At 35.9% G+C, this 19,563-nt stretch overlaps 5 protein-coding genes and 2 pseudogenes across 8 annotated transcripts; 4 read left to right on the forward strand and 3 right to left on the reverse strand.

The window, feature by feature from the left end:
* Positions 1 to 194: 194 nt before the first annotated feature.
* On the reverse strand, positions 195 to 2,074 carry LOC104722105 (WAT1-related protein At4g28040). Its single transcript, XM_010440210.3, has 4 exons — positions 1,518 to 2,074; positions 1,239 to 1,424; positions 622 to 1,140; positions 195 to 537 (listed from the first exon to the last, which is right to left on the reverse strand). Exons 1-4 carry the CDS (start codon positions 1,694 to 1,696, stop codon positions 339 to 341), a joined length of 1,083 nt encoding a protein of 360 aa, XP_010438512.1. The 5' UTR covers positions 1,697 to 2,074; the 3' UTR covers positions 195 to 338.
* A 1,948-nt stretch (positions 2,075 to 4,022) lies between these two features.
* On the reverse strand, positions 4,023 to 7,274 carry LOC104727706 (uncharacterized; annotated as a pseudogene). The gene is made up of 7 exons (XR_015571311.1): positions 7,142 to 7,274; positions 6,613 to 6,851; positions 6,333 to 6,536; positions 6,151 to 6,243; positions 5,969 to 6,071; positions 5,600 to 5,893; positions 4,023 to 4,064 (listed from the first exon to the last, which is right to left on the reverse strand). The product of XR_015571311.1 is annotated as an uncharacterized LOC104727706 (transcript).
* Positions 7,275 to 9,497: 2,223 nt separating this feature from the next.
* On the forward strand, positions 9,498 to 11,165 carry LOC104722104 (GCN5-related N-acetyltransferase 7, chloroplastic). The gene is made up of 5 exons (XM_010440209.3): positions 9,498 to 9,797; positions 10,084 to 10,239; positions 10,454 to 10,549; positions 10,640 to 10,760; positions 10,850 to 11,165. The coding sequence occupies exons 1-5, from the start codon at positions 9,543 to 9,545 to the stop codon at positions 11,026 to 11,028; spliced, it is 807 nt and encodes a 268-aa protein (XP_010438511.1). The 5' UTR covers positions 9,498 to 9,542; the 3' UTR covers positions 11,029 to 11,165.
* Positions 11,166 to 11,212: 47 nt separating this feature from the next.
* Positions 11,213 to 13,349, forward strand: LOC104722108 (uncharacterized). The gene is made up of 5 exons (XM_010440214.3): positions 11,213 to 11,518; positions 12,440 to 12,524; positions 12,693 to 12,818; positions 12,913 to 13,014; positions 13,107 to 13,349. Exons 1-5 carry the CDS (start codon positions 11,406 to 11,408, stop codon positions 13,155 to 13,157), a joined length of 477 nt encoding a protein of 158 aa, XP_010438516.1. The 5' UTR covers positions 11,213 to 11,405; the 3' UTR covers positions 13,158 to 13,349.
* Positions 13,350 to 13,397: 48 nt separating this feature from the next.
* On the forward strand, positions 13,398 to 15,611 carry LOC104722107 (uncharacterized). 2 transcript variants are annotated; one of them, XM_010440213.3, is made up of 9 exons: positions 13,398 to 13,656; positions 13,766 to 13,887; positions 13,973 to 14,073; positions 14,183 to 14,378; positions 14,473 to 14,565; positions 14,653 to 14,712; positions 14,801 to 14,875; positions 14,990 to 15,070; positions 15,141 to 15,611. In XM_010440213.3, the coding sequence occupies exons 1-9, from the start codon at positions 13,569 to 13,571 to the stop codon at positions 15,378 to 15,380; spliced, it is 1,056 nt and encodes a 351-aa protein (XP_010438515.2). In that variant the 5' UTR covers positions 13,398 to 13,568; the 3' UTR covers positions 15,381 to 15,611. The 2 variants fall into 2 exon arrangements, 1 of the variants encoding a protein (XP_010438515.2); XR_015571280.1 differs by having other exon boundaries at positions 13,445 to 13,656; positions 14,473 to 14,575; positions 15,141 to 15,557.
* LOC104722109 (uncharacterized) lies at positions 15,550 to 19,030 on the reverse strand. Its single transcript, XM_010440215.2, has one exon. The coding sequence runs from the start codon at positions 18,443 to 18,445 to the stop codon at positions 16,301 to 16,303; it is 2,145 nt and encodes a 714-aa protein (XP_010438517.2). The 5' UTR covers positions 18,446 to 19,030; the 3' UTR covers positions 15,550 to 16,300.
* On the forward strand, positions 18,614 to 19,508 carry LOC147933690 (putative NADH dehydrogenase [ubiquinone] 1 alpha subcomplex subunit 5, mitochondrial pseudogene; annotated as a pseudogene). Its single transcript, XR_015571312.1, has 2 exons — positions 18,614 to 18,895; positions 19,187 to 19,508. The product of XR_015571312.1 is annotated as a putative NADH dehydrogenase [ubiquinone] 1 alpha subcomplex subunit 5, mitochondrial pseudogene (transcript).
* Positions 19,509 to 19,563: the final 55 nt, after the last annotated feature.

The raw sequence follows: 19,563 nt of genomic DNA on the forward strand, positions 1-19,563 counted from the left end.
CGAGCAAGACCTTTGAGCCAATACCTCAAAGTGGATTATATAATGTGAATCTAGTGTTTTTTTTTTTTTTTTTAATTCACTTTGCTTTTTTCCTCAAAAAGTGTTTTTGTTTTTTGAGAAAAAAAAAAGCTCACTTTTTTTTTTCTCCAATGGAAACATTGGAACATTTTGGAAGACAACTTGTTGATGGCTTGTTTTGTAATGTGTGTAAGAATTCATTTCAATGTATTCTCTCTTAAATTTGCAACATCTATGACTTGAATGAATTACAAAAACACTTTCTATATATATATTTTCAAATGTTTTGTGCATCTCTTTACACCGACTTCATATACAACTCACATGAGAAGAGGTACGTCTAAGAGCTCTGAACTACGGAAGACCTTATCACCAATCACAATGGAAGCAATGTCAGCTTGGGAGGAAGTGGTGTGTCCATCTTCCAATTTTAGGTCTATGTATTCTTCTTGATAGTCTTCGGATTTTCCCCAGAGAACAATGTAGAGACCAAGGATGACAGTCAAAGCGCCTAGCAAGCTGGAGAAAAGAGCAAAATAGATTAAGAAAATGTGAACTGAGCTTCAGAACGAAAAGAAAGAGGACACTAAAAAAATGGCATACCTCCCGAGGTAAGTCTGTTCTTGGAAATACAAAGCCCCGAAGAAAGTGCTGATGATTGCTGCAAGAGGGTTGAAGAGGGCAGAAAAAAGAGGTCCTTCCTGTGTCACGACCCAAGCTTGTAAAAAGAACATTAGCGCCAAATGGATGCCAGAGTATATGCAACAGGAGAGCTTCAAAGAGGAATCAAGCTTCCATGGTGATAAATGAGTGTTGCCTAAGGCGAGAGCCACTAGGAAAGAGGATATGGTAGCCATGACACATATGCAGGAGCAAGTGTACAAGTGATCAGGACAGTGAGAGGCAATAGGAATCTGAAAGATCAACCAAAGGGACCAAGCCAATGTACTAATGACAAGAAGTATGCAGCCGAGTAACCAAGTGGTGCTGTCTTGGTTGAGCAGGGCGTTGAGCAATTTGGGACCTCTGAGAAAAGTCATTGTCATGGCTCCTCCCACACACACACCTGTTCCTATTACTTTTGCAATACTTTTCATACTTCTCCTCTTAAAACTCTCGTATCTTGAAACAAACATCCAATATCGATATTTAGTCAACCCATCATCAATATATAGAATCTTGAAAAATTAATGCCGTACATATGTTGATAATATACATACCCAACAATGACGGAGATAATGAAGGTGACAGCAGGAATAAGGTTAGTCATGGCACAAGCCATGGATGAAGAAGACAAGTCAAGTCCATTAAAATAAGCGTTCTGGTTCACAGTCACACCAAAAACAGCCGTGAGAGTCACCCACCAAAAGCCTCGTAGTCCCAGAGATGGTTTGTTTTCTTTTTTCCTATTTACCATTCACATGGAAATGGTTTTCATCAATATTATTATATATTCATGTAATATATTTTTTAAAAAATGGATCAAAAACTGAACTTACCAAGCGGAAAAGAAAGAGATGGGGCAGATGAAGACAGTGGCGATGGTTTGACGGTAAACAACGAAGACGGTGGGAGTCAGTCCTTCCGTGAAAGCAGCTTTCGTGAAGAGTGCAACTCCCGCCGAGGTAAACTGCAAAAACACTAACGCCAACACCGCCTTGTATTTCGATACCTCCATTGTTCTCTCTCTCGCTCTCTCTCGCTCTCTCTCGCTCTCTCTCTCGCTCTCTCTCGCTCTCTCTCTCTCTTTTTCTCTCTCTCTCTCTATGTATATCCCAAAAATCACTAAGACTTAATCTCTCAAAGTACGTTTCGGCTGTCTTATTTATATTGTACTGTTTATTCTGTGAATATAAAATAATCCACGTGTTGAGCATGGGTGTATGTGTGTGAATAATGTGATAGGAGGGATTAGGAAACTATATTTAACTATGATATACTTATTAAATATCTAGAATACGTAAGCTTCTATAGGTGTGAAATTGAAAGAAACAAAATGAATAGCTTAACAAAGCTCGTGGGATAGTTAATTAAGAGAGATTTTTATTTTGTTGTCAATTCTTCCAAATAATGGATTCAGGTATTTGCGTTGAAAAATGTTTTTGGTTACACGATGTTTTTGTTTTTCACCAAAGCTTTTCTTAGTTGCTTTGGCTTCTTGTATATGATTGTTTTGGTCCTTTTTTTTGTGTTGTGCCAAACTCGTTGGTTTATAACATATATTGAATCATTCAGACGAAAAGAAAAGAAGGTAAAAAAAAAGAAAGAAAAAAAGAAGGTGTTTGCGTTAAAAGAAACAACAACAAAAGAAAATATAATGAGTGATTAAACTCCGCATAACAAAGATTCTTGAAACAAAATTGTCTTTTGTTATAAATGACGACTCCATTTTGAAGGCTGAGATGCCACCACGTTCGGGCATAGCCAAAAGGTTGGTCTGTAGCTCAGTATACCACATAAAATATATTTTTATATTATACTCTCATTGGATATTTTTTCCATCCATTGAACAGAATATGGAAGGAAAGATTTAATTACTGTTTCGAATAAATCTTGAACCAAAACGAGAGAGAGAGAGGACATATTCAGACAGGGCCACAGGGGTAATAGTATTTGTTATGATTTCTCTGTATGATAATCCACTCTAACTGTAGCAATAACAATTGAATAGGACTTTAACTGATTGATACATTATTTTCATGAAACATGCCATCATCGGACCACCCCATGTGATGCTTTCACAAATTTAATAATTCCAAAATTTGGTGTATATATTATAGGTGAACGATACCAGACTTATGGAAATAGATAGAAAAAAATCAAATGCGTGAATTAATGGATCGTACCGTCCTTCTGGAAACCGGTGCATTCCTTCAATGCAATAAAAACCAAATTATTTAGTTCACACTCTGGCAATTCTTTAAGTTTCTGTCGGCAAACAAACGCCGAAGTTAACATAAAGTCTCAAACAAATGAATAAAAAGGAATAAATATTAGTTTAAAAGATTTAGATGCTTTAAACTTAGTTTGAAAAGGAATAAATATTAGTTTAAAAGGAATAAATATTAGTTTAAAAGATTTAGGTGTATTAATCAAATCAAATAGGAGAACTGTATATCATCTTCACATCCTTAGTATAGTCCTTTATCCTTGCATAACTATTACAACAATATATATCTTTTACAGTTTTACTACCACATCATCATAGCTCTACTTGCCCGGTTTAGCTAGGTCACTACAAAAAAACAGGTATGTGGTATCATTTATTTTGTATTTTTGCATTACATATAAATGATACAAAGGAAGTTTACATCACTTATAGATTTAATAGTTTGCATTTATAGATTTAACATCATTTATTTTTTTTTATCGGTTGTTATAATTGATATTAATAATGTGTCAGTTACCAACAAATGATACTACTTTTCCTATCAATTTGAAAAAGTGATGTTACTTTTTTGTGTCAGTTGTAATAATCGATGTCAATTATTTATATCACTTCTAAATAATTGATGTTAATTTTTATATCACTTATGAATAAGTGATGTCAATTTTTTATATCACTTACCAATAATTGATGTTAAAATTAGTATCAATATGATTTAATAGTTGTATCATTTACAATAACCGAATTAATATTTGTATCATTTTAAATATCTGATTTAAAATATTACCATCACTTGTATATAATTGATGTGAATTTACATTAGTTTAAATAATTGATTCTAAAAATTGTGTCGCTTATAGAAAGCGACTAAAAATTAGTTTTCAAATAATCTATAAATTGATGTTAATATATATCAACGTTTTTGCACATTTTTATTTAAAATATTAATTATTTGAAAATAATTTCAATATGAAATAATTAATAAAATAAAAACAATACTTAAATTACTAATTAAAGTACTGGAAATCAAATTACAGAAATCATCCTAATAAGTTTTCCAAATGCATAAAAAATAAAATAAACCAAAGTTGCTAAGAAATTTGGATAAACTTCTGTGTTAACTATGATCACTAGCTTCCATCAAACCATCATCCTTTTCCTAAGAAAAAAAAAAAAAACAGATTAGTTTATCATCTAAATAGTTAGTAACTGTGAAATTAATACGTAAACTAGAAAATATCCCGTGCTTTAAGCACAGATCAACATTTAAAAAAAATTATAATAAAATAATAAAGTTATTGTCATATTTTTTTAAAAAAAAATATTTTGTTTGAGATACGATTTATTTTTAATTGTTCTGTAAATCTATATATGTTTTTTTGAATACTAATTATTTTAGAATATTATAGTATTTTATTTTTGATGTAATATATTACAGTTTTATATTGTTTGTTTGTTGTATTTGCATCATTATTTTGTGAAATATGAAGTAGTAATTTTAATATTATAATTATGAACAAATAAAATTTATTAATTTATCAGCTATATAAATTTAGTTTTACCAACCCGCCAATGTGAAAATTAAAACACACATTTTATTTTCATAGATAGAGTAATATATCTTTGTTTTTAAAAATTCAAATCATGCAGAAAAAAAATCTGCATTTTATGAATACTAATTATTTTAGAATATTATAGTATTTTATTTTTGATGTAATATATTACAGTTTTATATTGTTTGTTTGTTGTATTTGCATCATTATTTTGTGAAATATGAAGTAGTAATTTTAATATTATATTATGAACAAATAAAATTTATTAATTTATCAGATATATAAATTTAGTTTTACCAACCCGCCAATGTGAAAATTAAAACACACATTTTATTTTCATAGATAGAGTAATATATATTTGTTTTTAAAAATTCAAATCATGCAGAAAAAAATCTGCATTTTATTCATCATAAGTATTATATGAAAATTTCAAACAATTAGTAAATAAAATAAAACAAAGATGATAGGAAAATCATAATTTGAAATTTTAACAAAATCTTCGAAATCTAGTTATTAAAAATAATTATATTGACTACTTGGATATAAAATCTTAGTTTTTGAAATTCTGATTTGTTTATATATTTTTTAAAAATATTTTGTAATTTTCGTCCATAATTTATTAGAGAGAGAAAATATTTTTTTTAACTAATAATTATTTAACATCAATAGCATGACAATGTAAAATTAAAGAAGAAAATAAACTCTACTATCCATATTTTTTAAAAATCTTAGCAGCTAATTTTTAATTTTAATTTTTTTTTCAAGTACAAATTAGTTTTGATTTGAATAGATTTCTTTTACATTTCAAGATTTTTTTTATATTTGATCTGTCAGCGTTTTTATTTTTTAATTAATTATATTTATTTAATTAATTAATTAATCTTAATTAAGTTTTTCTAATGGCAATTAAATGTGATTTTTAACACATTTAAGGTTAGTTTCATATTTGTACTTCTCAATTAATATAGTAGGATATTATTTACCTGGGGATTAGGTACATTTGATATGTTTAGAAATGCTGGATTAGGTATGTTAGCAAGAGCTGCGGTCCGTACAGTTGTTTGGATGTTTAGTTTAGTATATTAGTTTTATATAATCAATTTATATTAAATAATTCAACTTACTAAATTATGTATATTACCTGTTCACCGGTTGAAGTACCAAGTATTTGTTGGATGAACGTACTCATTGCCTTTACTTGAGTTCCTAACTCTTCCATTTTTCCCTTCAGCTGAACAACTATTTCAGAATTTTCTACATCTGCTCTAGCCACATTTGAGCGTTTTTCTAATTTTGAAGGTGTGGGTCCACGACCAACACAACGTACTCGTCATGGACGCTCTGGACCAAACACTTGAGCATATTCATCATCTAGACTAGTTGTAACATTAGTAGTGACTTGCGAATTATGAATCAACAATGTTGTAAGTGCTTCCTAAAAAATGTGATAAATATCAAACATAATTAATTATAGTGATAACCAATCAATATTGATAGTTAAAAAACTAACAGTATGTTTCTTCGCCTCCTCACATACAAAGCTTCCATCAGGTTTTGTACGAGACTCAATAAAAAAACTCTGCTCTACTTGGTGTTCTTCCAGTTTTGATTTTCTTCATTAAAGATATATGAATAAATAATATAGAATATCAGTATAAGAAACTAATGTTTTGTCAAAACTAAATTACTCACAATCTCATTTCTTCTCCTTCGAAAGCTCTTCCTTCCACATAAGTGAGGCATGGTATTGTGTTTTTGGTTCTTTGTATTCCGCTCTTGCATTTTCTGAAAGCTCACATATTAAAAGAAAAGTAGTTGCATTGGATTTAAAGACATCCAACTACATTTAGATATTTAACACAAAAAAACTATACCTTCCACTTCTCATCAAATCTCGTTGGAATGAATTGACCCCGCTGAAGTTCAGGAATATTGTCGGGTTGATTCAGCAATGTTTCAGTCAAAGTATTTTTTTTGTGTTCTTTCCAAAGCCGACATTTGACATCCTTGCATCTGCTACCTAGTGCACCCATCACATATTCTTTTCTAATCACAAGATCATCAAACCTGAATTTGGACTGCAACGACAAACCATAAAACTTGCTATCAAACCAATTTATTGTCATATAGTGATGAATATGAACTAGATTTTACCTGAATTGTGTCCCATGCCGTATCATTTATATAAGAATTAACACACCTCCAGTCGATGTAGTTAATGGGTATCAAATTTGCATCATGACTTAATTGACCTAACCATGATCCAAGTAAACCTCCAGAATCTCCAATTGGCTGACCGCTATCTTCGTCGAAATGCACTATCACTTTAGTGCCTTGTAACTTCCATACATCTTTCGGTGTCAACATTTTTCCTTCTATGTTTCCATCAGAATCTTGTTGAAAAAAAAAATTGATCAGTATAATTAGCATATAAGGAAAAAATATACATGTACATATATTTAAATCTCGGCTCTACAAGTATAATTACTCATGACATTAAACAATCATTAAATATAAACATTGATCGCTTAAACAATATATAACTGAACTGATTCAGTTTCAAAAACAAAAGAGTGGATCCAATGCTATATTACGTTACGTATCATCGTGGGTCAGTTTAAAAACAGTTTTAAGAACAGTTCAGTCAGAAAATGACTTTCAATAATATAACTCAAACAATTACCTATGATATGTATCTTCCATTTGAAGCTTTTACATTCTGGAGCAAGTGGAGGAGGGATGCTGTAATCTGCTTCCAACTGTGATAAATCATCAAGTTGTTGTGTCTCCGAATCCATAAGCTCCATGAACAATCTTAAACTAAGAAAAAACAAATAAAGTAGTTAGCACTGCCAAAATATGTATGATACAAAGATTCACAAAACTAACTTTAAATGTTAAATCCAATACACGTTACCTTTTATCTGAGATTGCTCTCTAGCAGTTTCTCCTCAAGCTCTTAAGAGATTTGTTTACAGGCGATATCTTTTTCTTATGACGGCGTTATATGGATTTCTTTAAAAACCCTAAATTTTAATAGTTTATTTGTGATTAATATTTATGGAAAACAATTAGTTGGCACTGGAGACAGAAAAGCTAAGCGGAAACTGAATTTTTTTGATAAAATTCACTAAACCAATTAGTTGGTGCTGAATAAAACATGCAGTTTTTTTCTTTTTTATTTTCCTGAAAATTTCCAAGTTTAGTTAATTTCCTGACAATTTTCAAGTTGAGTCTAGTTTGGTTAAGTCTCTTAAGTCAAGTCTAGTTTAAGTCTAGGGCCTCTTAGTCAAGTCTAGTTAAGTCTAAGGCCTTTTAGTCAAGATCAGGAAAATCACTAATTGTCCACATGATGGATGCTCGCATGTCAAATGTTTGTTTTGTGGAAGCATTTACTGTTTTAACCCCATCGAACCATAATTCCTTCAATTCTTTGATAAGTGGCTGCAAATAGACATCAATATTATTACTAGGCATTTGCTTTCCAGGGATAACCATAGAGAGGATCATTGATGTCTCCTTCATTGACATCCACAATGGCAAATTATAAGAAAATAATATCACTGGCCATATGCTACCTATAACTATTACTCATTGTACCAAATGGGTTAAAACCATCATTTGCCAAGCTTAGTTTGACATTTCTTGGATCAGATGCGAATTCTGGATATTTTTGATCAAATGATTTCCAAGCCTCTTCGTCTCTTGGATGTCGAAGCTTGCCATCATTGTTAGACGCAGTTGCTGCCATCTCATGTGGGTAGCAGTTTTTAATGACATGAATAAGCGTTGTAGTCTCGGCTTTAGAGGAAAATAACGCAAAATTTTTGTAGGAGTTTTTTTTGTTTTCTTCTCTGATCTAGATATTGTACCTTTTGCTGGAGTTTTCTTCTTTTTTTTTTCTCTAATCCAGATACCGTACTTAGCCTAACCTTACTCTTGGCAGAAATATTTTGTTTCCAACGAGAAGCTTCACAAACTTTACAAGTCTCCCTTTCTGCATCTGCCTCCCAAAATAACATGCAATCATTTGGACATGCATGAATTTTCTCGTAACTCAATCCTAATTTGCGAATAACTCTCTTCATGTCATTAAATGACTTTGGCAACTTAGCATGTGTAAATGCTTCTTTCAGTAAATCAAGCACCATAGATATGCCCTTGTCACTTATCCCACACATACACTTGATATGGTACAACTTCAATATAAAAGACAACTTCGTGAATTTTGTGCATCCATCATATAGCTCTTGGATAAAATCAGCAAGCAACTCATTAAAACTTTCTTCTTTTCCAAAATTTCCACTTGAAGTTGATGGTCTATCAGTGTCAATAGGCTGCTCACAAGATCCAAATGCATTTTCGCCATACATATTAGTATCAATACCAGGAAAATATAATCCAAGAGATTCAAAGTTGAATCCATTTCAACTTGAGAGAAATCATCAATAGGTACTCTTGCATTTTCTGTAACAGATATTCTCTCTCCGTGAAACACCCAACTTGTGTAAGAACTTAAAAAGCCATAGCACATCAAATCACCTTCAATATCTTCTTTTGACTTGAATTTCGCTAGAGAACAACGGTTAATGGACATTTCATCGTGGCTGCAGTTGATTTACTAAATGCAAATTCCAAGAAACTTTTAACCCCTGATTTACAACTCGAATCTACATTTTTGTTTTTAATTAGAGGTAACGCGCGACCGCGACTAACGAACACAACTACAATTTTATTAATTTATGTTCTTTATCCAAAACTTCATTTGATATACACTGATTACTGATTAGTGATTAGGTATACAATTAATAATCGAGTGCGACAAGAACAATTTCTTTCTAGAAAAAGAAAGATGATGGATGACGGATGACACATGTGAAGTTTCTATTTATGGAAATAGATAGTTTGTTTACGTGTCTTTTTTGTTCATGATTATTTGGTAGCAAGAAACGTAAACAAACATTAAAACTAATGGGCTTAGATTGGGCCCAAACGGAAGAAAAGCCCAGATATGCGAGCATTTAGAGCTTAGCAAGAAGCTGAGGACGTCATTAGTCCGCGGAACAAAAAAAAAAAAAAGAGAAATGGCGTTTCTCTGTTCGTCTCTTCCAAGTTCATCATCCTCCATCGCCATTTTCAGCGAGTCAACGCGCTTGTCTCTTTCGAGTCCTTCCTCGAGGTTCCGTTTCCATCCCGCCGCTTCACACGTTTGTGCTCCGGCGATCGATAAGTCGACGTTCGTCATATCCGAATCGGTGTCAGAAGATGAGCTTTGGGCTGCAGCTTGTCTTCGCGTACGGACCTTCAACGAGTTCAATCCTTCTGCTTACAATATACAAGTCAGTTTCTTCTTTCTATCTCACTCTTTTGAGATAAACTTAATCAGTGAATTAGTATACACAATTCTAGGTATTTTGGGAATCATGAACTGTGAATTGTTCATAGAAATTATAAATGATTGGTGGAGCTGTGAGTATAGTCTAGAAGACGTTCTGATGCGGTAGAAAACATTGTTATTGTGTGATTGGTTTCGACTGTTTACTTGGTTTGAGAGTGTTTTTGGTTAAGGCTTTTATCTGTGTGTACTTATGCTGATGCTACATTTTGCTGTTCAAGTTTCATTAGGATCACAGAAGATACTTGGCAGAGCGTGAGTTCGAGGCGCTGAAAGAGAGAACTTCAGGAAAGAGGGAAGGGTTTACGCGGGTCGCCTGCATAAATGCTACTCTACCATTGTCGCAACTATCAAGCTCTTCTGAGGATTTATGCTCTGCATGTAAGGTCTGTCTGTTCAATTTCTCATCCTGTGTGTGCATCTAGGTAGACTTGACTAGTATACTTATCATGGTGGTTATAAGAGGGTTGCTTGCATAAATATTATTGTGCTTTACATATCCAATTATTCATTTCGGTTTTACTTCCTTGGTCCAGATAGACTGCGTGATATCACTGATATGGATTTATGTTATGCTTCTCTGTTGATAAAATTTCTCAGTTCTCTGACGGCATAGAAGATAGAGTTGTGGTGGGGAGTCTTGATCTTAACCAATGCCGTTGGCTTCCTGATGAAATTGCTGGAACAAAACCAGAGGTGTTTGATGTTGGCAACAATGCTGAACTTTATCTGATATTGGACAACTTGAGAAGCTTTAAGAAGAGTGATTTTTTTTTTGTGTTATAGGGGATTGGTGTGGATTTTTCGAGAGCATACGTAATCAACGTCTGTGTTGCCAAAGAGCTGCATCGGAATGGAGTTGGTTACAAACTCATTGAAAAGTCTAAGGAAGTTGGTAGAGAATGGGGTAATTAAGAACGTTTTAATCAAACTCGTTAATTAGACTTTGTCCAAATTGGAGTTTTTCTATAAAAAAAATGTTGTGGAATGGTTCAGGCATAACGGATATGTACGTGCATGTGACCGTGGACAATGAAGCAGCGAAGAGGCTATATATGAAAAGTGGGTTCGAGCAGGAAACCTCAGAGCCAGCGTGGCAAGCTCGATACCTCAACAGGCCACAACGGCTCCTCCTCTGGCTCGGCCTCTCTACTTCCTCAATCATTTCCATGTAATTGTAAATTCTTGTCATTTATCCAAATTGTATACACTCATTCTTGATAACCAAGAAAAGCTTTGTATACATAAACTCAATCATGACCATGTAATTGTAAATCTTTTCTTATCGTAATTAATTAATTCATTCGCCAAAGGTAATTTACAAAAATGTAACATTTTCTATCTTATTAATTTGCACAGGAAAAACTTGTCATCGTTAGTCCACTATCGTGTATAATCAAATCACTAGTAACTTTTTGATTGGATAAGGTTTAAGATCACTTGGTTGTACAAAGCGACGTCGTTGTGGGGTGGCCTTTGCTTTTATTATTCTCCATTACCAAAATATAAAAACAGAGTAAGAAAGAGCTTCGAAAATACGAAAGGCTTAGAAATGGTGGTGACGTCTTTCTCTTCACCGCCGCGTATCTTCTTCCTCCCTGGAGCTGATCCTCACCTTTCTTCTTCCAATGGACGACGCTTTACAATTCCTTCCTCTTCTCTCGTGTAAGTCTCTCTCTTTAAAAATCTCATAACGTTTTCTCCGTTCTCATATTGTGATTTGAAGTTTTGGATGTTCGGAATGAGCAGCGTATGTAAAGTGTTCTGCCTCGTAATTTTTTGCAATTCGTGTTCTGGGTTTGTGATTTATGTTGCTACTCATCACTAAATTCTCTGTCTTTTTACATCTGAACTTCTAAAACCAGAATCTATTTTGGGTGATTGACACCAATGAGATTTCTCCAATTGCGATTTTGATTTCTTCTCTGTTGTACTTGGATGGATCTTTGGTTTGTATTCTTTTAAATTGTTGGCTTAAGATGCTTTTTTACGAGTAACGCCTCAAAATTCATCTCCTTTTTAATGTAATCAGTTAACAGCTTATAGTATTGGAAGCGGTTTATTTCCAATTGGATCTGTTTTTTTTTTTAATTCATTTTTCACATATCACACTTGTGTTGTGAATGTTGTCTCTTGCGTTTGGGATAAGTTTACTTATTTGGTACCTGTCTCTTCACACTCTTTGGTGTGTTGTTTAATTTATAAGCGGTGCATACCGAATTGGTCGTCATCTTAGTCATGAGATAAGCATTTCTCTTGTTCTGTATCTTGCGTTTGTTTCTTTGTTTTTCTGCTCTTTACTTGCATTGGTACCATTGCCATCTTTTATTCTTCTCTTCTTTCTCCTTCGTCTATTGAATTCTTTAATGACATTTGTCTATCTAAGTTGGTAATAAGATCATGAGAATGAAGTATCCAGTCTTAGTTTATCATATAAGTCTTTTGATGTTTACCATGTGAGACACTCAAGGGGTTCATCCAATGCACGAGGCATTGACTAAAGGGGTTCATCCAATGCACGAGGCATTGACCATTACGTTTGACAATTGTTCCACTAAATCGTGTTATATTTCTATGGTTTATCAGAAAGGGATTAAGAAGACACCAAGATGCAAAGTTGGTGGGAAACAGAGCCAGAGGTGGAGTAGTTCGAGTCCTAGCAAATCCAAATGTATAAACATTAACCCTATTTTTGAAGTCACTTATTAGGTTTTCCATATGCAAAAGAGGATAGTGTTTTCATCCTGGACACCAAGTCATACTCATGAAAATTTTGATCTTCTAGTTGGTTGACTAGACCATTGGTTTATAATTAATCCTATGCCGGGTGTTCTTGTAGGTATCACCTCCTCCTCCTCCAGGAAAAGCAAAGGTCAAAAAAGAGGTCATCATGGTAGACCCTGTTGAAGCCAAACGGATAGCTGGGAAGCAAATGGAAGAGATTAAAGGCAGAGAGAAACAACAGGTGAGGAAAATAACCCTTTGGATGAATGATGATACATGTAATCAAGATTGATAGAAATAGCACATTACAGTTATCGTCTCGTTTGCTTTAACAGAGAAGGCGTGAAATAGAGGCTATAAACGGAGCCTGGGCAATCATAGGACTTATGATAGGGCTAGTGATCGAAGCCCAAACGGGGAAGGGTATTGTGGCTCAGGTATTGTATATTTGTATACTTATACTTCCTCAATGTTGTTGAGAAAAGAAAGGCTATTACTAAGACTGTGGCTTGCTATTTTGTAACTTCAGTTGGTTGGTTATTGGTCTGCGGCTGTGCATCTATTCACTCCATCAGCATAAAATCTACCACACTAAACAAAACATTGACCATGTCTTGTTGAGTTTCGTTTGGTTTTACTTTACTCTCTACTGTGACCAAAACTAATGTTTGGGTTCATGTAATGTAAGTTGTCAAAAACACATCATATTACACTTTGTAAATTCTCCTTTGTTTCAAATGTTAAAATTTTCTACTTGTAAAAAAAAAGAAAACACAATTTTAAAAGTTTTGCATATATATAAAGAAAAAAATCAAATACAGATTCAATGGGCCGTTGATGGGTATGTAATTTTATAATTAGCTGGGCCGAACAGTGAATAACACTGCCTCTTCCATAACAAAAAAAACTAAAGCGCGATTTGACGACCGGAAGGACACGTTCCCGCCGCCGTCGCAACGTTCCACTCGTCGGCACAGCAAACAGCTCCGCCATGGCTATTGCAGGACACTCCAACGGCTATACTACGACGGCTTTAGCCTTTACACTCGCCGTAGTATCTGTATCCGCAGCAGTCTCGTGTGCGTAGTCTCTTTCTCTAGCTCTATGTCACTTCCTCTTTGCCCATACTTGTTTCTCAGGTACTAGGTTTCGAGAAAGTCTTTTTATACTGAGCTGGTTATTGCGTAGTGTATAGATGGAGAAGACGAGGAGAAGAATTGGAGTATAGGATCAAAGAACTTGAGAAGTCTTTGGGATCTACCATGGAGAAAAGTGCTTCTGAGAGAAAAGGTCGAGTTAAGGCTCAGCAGGTGAAATTACTACTTGGAATTTTGCTTTAATGTCTCTAATGCACATTTTATGTATATCTTCTCTGATGCAAATTGAAAGCTGTAGGCTTTACGAGAGGCGTTAGCACAGACTGAGTCACAAGATTTACACAGCAAGATATACCCGATGCGACCAATTGGTACTATTCAGTCTTGCTTCTCTACAAGGTATAGTGATCCTATTTAGCTTTCCGGTTTCAAAGGAGCATAATAATGCTGTTTCTAAAAATGTTGGCTGTTTAGTCTAATAAGTTCTGCATCTTGGTGGTTTTGGCAGGAACGGGACACCAAGGCAGCCATTGCTTGTTTCTTTAGCAAGGGCATGTTTAATCTTTGATCCGGCTTTGGTTCCTCCTGCATCTCTTGAGGGTCTCGAAGAGTATTCTCACTGTTGGATACTATATGTGTTTCATCTCAACACTGATATCGAGAAGCTATGGAGAAAGCCATCCCAGTCTAAGCTCAAGGCAAAGGTTATGCAGCTTCTTCTCTTTTTATTTGTTTGTTTGTTTTTTTTGTTATGGTGATGTTCTCAGTCTGAAGGTTTTTGGGGTGTTGTGAATTCAGGTGAGAGTGCCAAGGCTTAATGGGAAACGGAAGGGAGTCTTTGCTACTCGGTCCCCTCATCGACCTTGTCCCATTGGGCTCACTGTTGCTAAGGTTCTGAACGGTATTCAGTTCTCCTGTAGTTAACAAATACATATTGAACATCTTGACCAAAAGTACATAATGCTCATTAATCCATAGGTGGAGGAAATCCAAAAGGACAAGGTTCTGCTCTCTGGTGTCGATCTGGTGGATGGGACTGTAATTCTCCTTTCCCTAGCATGGTAGATTAACTTTTGCTTATCAGCTTCTTGCGTAGTTCTTTAATTGTTTTAATGGTTTTGAACAGCCGGTGCTCGATATTAAGCCTTATCTACCATACTCAGACAGTATTCAAGGAGCCTCAGTGCCAAACTGGGTAAAGGTATGTACATTGTTATGAATTGCTGAAACACTGCTGAGATTTGAAGATCATTGTGAGTACTTATATCTGAGTAGGTAGAAGCAAAGACTGAAATAAATCGAATATGAATTTCAGGAGGATTGCCAACTGGCTGTGACTTCTGTGAGTTTCTCAGACACCTTCTCTTCCTCCATCGCCACCTGCTGGAAACTGATAGTGAGTGACTTTTGACTTGACCATCTCTTCTCCATTTGCCGTTTTAACAAAATAGTTGCTATGCGCACAGGAAAAGAAGTCTCTGTATGGTTCAGCGGATGAGCTGAAGAGCTTGATTACACAGGTCCTGTCCTGGGACATACGATCAATGTCACAGCGGAACAAGCCACAAGATACATCAGATGCCGAGATTGTTTATCAATTGGTTCTGGAGGGACTAGATGTGTCTTACATGATAGATAATGAAAGTAATATTCTTGTTCAAGATGTTTCTCGTCCCCCAAACCTGCAAGATGTTGCAGAAAGCTGATTTTGTAAAGATTTATTGGATCCTCTGGACATGAAATCTCAAGAAGGCTAGCACCCACCATCTCTTTCATTGAATACTGTAATATGTAGTATGACCTGGATTAGAGTTGTACGCTAGACATGGCACATCACTGAATATTAAGTTTCCAACTATGCTGGCAAGACAGAAACAGTTAAACGTTGTATAATAAGATACAAAAGATAAATTAACAGTACTTGTTTTCTTTACAAATTCTCTGGAACAAATGTTAAAATTGATGATAATACTAGTTAGTGAAAATGTCAGACTTATAAACAAGTACAAGAAAATGTAAATAGGAGTGTGTATGGTGTATTAAAGGGGGTAAGAGAGTTGTATCCTGGAGCCTCATTCTCCATAATGATCACTCCACTGCTCGAGTTCGGCCATTGATGCTCCTTCTGCTGCGAAACTAACAGCTCAACAGCTTCTTTCATGTCTTCAATGCCCAGACCTCTAATTGTCATGACTCTCTCCTCAGGCACTTCTTCTTTTGCTTCATATTCCTCAACACTACTCTTTTTCTGCTTCCTCACTCTTCTTCTCCCGAGTTTTATGAGAACCACCACTGAAATATTCATCCAGGTCTACATGGTTGTATCCGATCCTCTTCATTGCATTTCCTGATTTACCCATCATTCAAATGAGTAAGGATCTACGTGCCTTAGTATCTCATGTAATCTGACAATCAAATCATGAATTGAAGTAGTTGCAATGAGCTTATCAGATGCAGGTCGGGGTGCTCCACCATGAAGAAATACCACTAATCCAAAACTTCTTTGCTACTATCCTTCCCGCTCTGCCATAGTCATACTTTGTTGCCTTGGTGAATTTAATCTAACAACATGTCTCTACATAGCATTCCGAATGCAAAACCATTCTCCAACCTTATAGTCCTCAAGTTAGCACAACTGAGCATGGTTATGTGCCCCACTTTTCCCTTCCTCTTTATCATCTGCTCCTGTTAGCAACCGTTTTGCAAGATCCATGTTTGCTGAGCTGCCACACATGTATTCCATGACCGTACATGTAAGTTCTTTGTCGAGGACAATATCTTTCTCCACCAGTTTTTTTACAAGTTCCTTCAACTCGTCTGTTTCTCCCTGTGAAATACAATACTTCAACACAGAATCGCAAATATGAGCACCAGGTTCAAAGCCGCTCTCAACCATTTTGTCAAAGAAGCTGATAGCTTCGTCTAGATATCCAAGTTTTAGGAACCTATTTATCAACTTCGAATAAGTATATAAGTCAGGGGAAAGACCAGCATGAGACATCCCCACAAGAAGTGATTCTGCAGACATAGTATCCCCTGCTTGAAGACTTCCATCAATCATAATATTGAAAGAAGCAACGTCTGGAAAACTTTCATCACGCTGCATCTCCTCAAATAATCTCCATGCCTGGTCTAAACTTCCCTCTTTGCATAATGATGACAGTAGACAGTTGTAGTCGAAAACACTAGGCTGTAGCCTAGACACTCTCATTTTGCAAAGCAATCCTTTAGCGATATTAAGCATGCCACTTTTGCAAAGCCCATCAATCATAGTAGTATAGGTATCTGAGGTCGGAATAATTTTGGAATCAGATATCTGTTTCCAAAGTTCCATTGCCTTACTTACATCTCCAGACTTGAAAGTGAAATTAAGCAATATATTAGTGGTTACTATATCTCCAGCACCCAATTTCTCAACCAGCAAATCATAAATATCGAAAGCTTGTTGGAAACGGTTTTCCTTGCACAGCCCGTGGATTAGTGCATTGAATGATACAACATCTGGATCCGCATAATTACTATCTTTCAGCATTAAATATAGAAGCTTACTTGCTTCGTCTAGGTCACCTTTGGCACAGAGTCCTACCAGTAAACTATTGTATGTTATGTTATCAGGTCTTGTACGCCTCTTCTTCATTAACTCAACAATCTCTAAAGCATCCGCCACAAGGCTGTCCTTGCACAGCTTGTTAACAATAATGTTATACGTCACAACATTAGGTTCTTCACCCTTCTCTATCATCAGATTCAAAAGTTGGAGGGCTTCCTTAGTCTTACCTACTCCGCAAAGGCCATCAATAAGGCCAGTGTAAGTGTAAACATTTGGACGAACTCCACGCTCCATCATAAACTCAAACATCTGTGAGGCTTCTTTCAACTGTCCTAACTGACAAAAACCTCGAATAAGAGTGTTATATGTAATCGCACAGGGAGAATCTCCTCTTTCCAGAACCTCATCGAAGAGTGCCTTCCCTTTATCTAACTCACCACAATCACAGAACCCTCGAATCAGTGAAGTATACACAACAAGATCTGCTTCTAAACCCATACGTTTCATTTCTTCCAGCAAACCTATTGCCTCTTCCATCTTACCAGCCTTGCAAAATGCATTAATCAGAATCCCCCAAGTCACCAAACTCCATGAACAGCCACTGCCTTGCATTTCATTAGCTAACTGCAATCCTTTCTCCAATTCTTTACCCTCGCAGAGACCTCTAATAACAGTGTTGTAGCTAACAACATCAGGCATCAGAGAGTTTCCTCTCATTTCTCTAAGTAAACTAACAGCTCTACCATATTCCAGATTCTTACATAAACCCTTTAAGATGATATTAAGATTGTACACATTGAAAGCAAACCCCCGCTTTAGCATCAACGCAAGAACCCCGAACGCAAACCCGGTCTTATGCATTTGCACAAAACATTCAAGCAACCCACTCAGCGACACGAAATTGATGAAAGTATCAGTCTCAAGCATCTTGCGGTGAATGGAAAACGCTAGTTCGTGGTTTCTAGAGCGTACCAGCGTTGTCATGAGATTATTTCCGGCGAACACGAGGGAGCCACCGGAGTTCACTGCTTGCTGGAAAACTGAAACTGCATTCTTAATCTGAGGAGTTGAACCCTCCTCACATACCGATCTTAATTTGGTTTCGATTTCAGAGAATGGATTGACGTGGTTAGAAAACAAACGAGGGTTCAAGAGCTGCCTTAGTACGAGCTCATCACGTCGGAATAGCTCACCGGCCGCCGCCGATTTCAAAAATCTCATGCCGGACGAGCGGAGACTTTTCACGATTAGGTTTCCCGATTAGACTTAAGACTCTCTCGGCTTTGTTTTAGCCAAAGTGAAGCCCATTAATATAATCAGGCCCATATAAATTGGGCCGAAATGGCTAATGCATTATTAATCTGAGAGGCAAAAATTTGATTTCGCCGGCGAGAAGCGAATTTAGCGGCGGAGGTGTTCGTACGAGTGATCGGGCGGCCGAACGTGAAGCAGCCGACTGAGATCGTTGGGCTACTGACGTGGTCTCAAATGCGAGAACGGTGCTGATCAATCTCTATAGCAAAACTCTAGAGGAGATCCAAGTGGTTCCCTGAAGATGAAAGGCTACAGGAAGGCAGTGGAGAGCTTCACGCAACACCGTCTCAAGGTGTGAGTGAGAAGAGAAGAGTGAGAAGCTTATCGATGAGTTCACTCTCGTTGGCAAAATGATCGGTTCGTTACACTCTTCCTCATTTGCAATTGAAAGACTTTTTACTTACATTTTGCAAAGGTTGAGGTTTTTTAGGAATCTGCTAACTTAGGCATTTGGGTAACTTCACTTCTGTTCTGTGATACATATACAATGTCAAAATTGCAAAATTTCATTATACTTTGAACTATATATCACATCTTCTCATGTTGTGATGCTACTTACAGTTTTGGCTGATTTTGTAATGTAAATTAGTGTGATTTATCATTGGTTTGTTGCACTATGGAATCCTGAAACCGTGTTTGCATACGCAGAATGGGATCCTTGGAGTGTTCCATGGTGCACCGATACCAAAACATGTTCCGCAGCACCGTCCTGGACCTCCTCCTGTCCTGAAGAGTTCTATAAGACCTTTCAAGCTCTGAATTCAGAATCCAAAACCGGAGATTCCAGCTGCGAGCTCGAGTGAACCACAATTGATGGAGTGAGGACCTTTCTAAGTGCTACATTTTATGTACCGGTAAAACCTCAGTTTCTATCTCTCTTACTTTTTGCTTTCCTGTGTTATAAATCTTAAAACAATTCAATGTACCAGACATGTTTACTCGATTCACTAACTCCTTGTTTCACGATTCACTAACTCCTTGTTTCAAGATTCTCCTCTTGTTGTGATTCGAATTCACCATTTTTG

Source organism: Camelina sativa, chromosome 11 (assembly GCF_030686135.1).
Source record: "Camelina sativa cultivar CO46 ecotype springtype chromosome 11, ASM3068613v1".
NCBI classification, from domain to species: domain Eukaryota; kingdom Viridiplantae; phylum Streptophyta; class Magnoliopsida; order Brassicales; family Brassicaceae; genus Camelina; species Camelina sativa.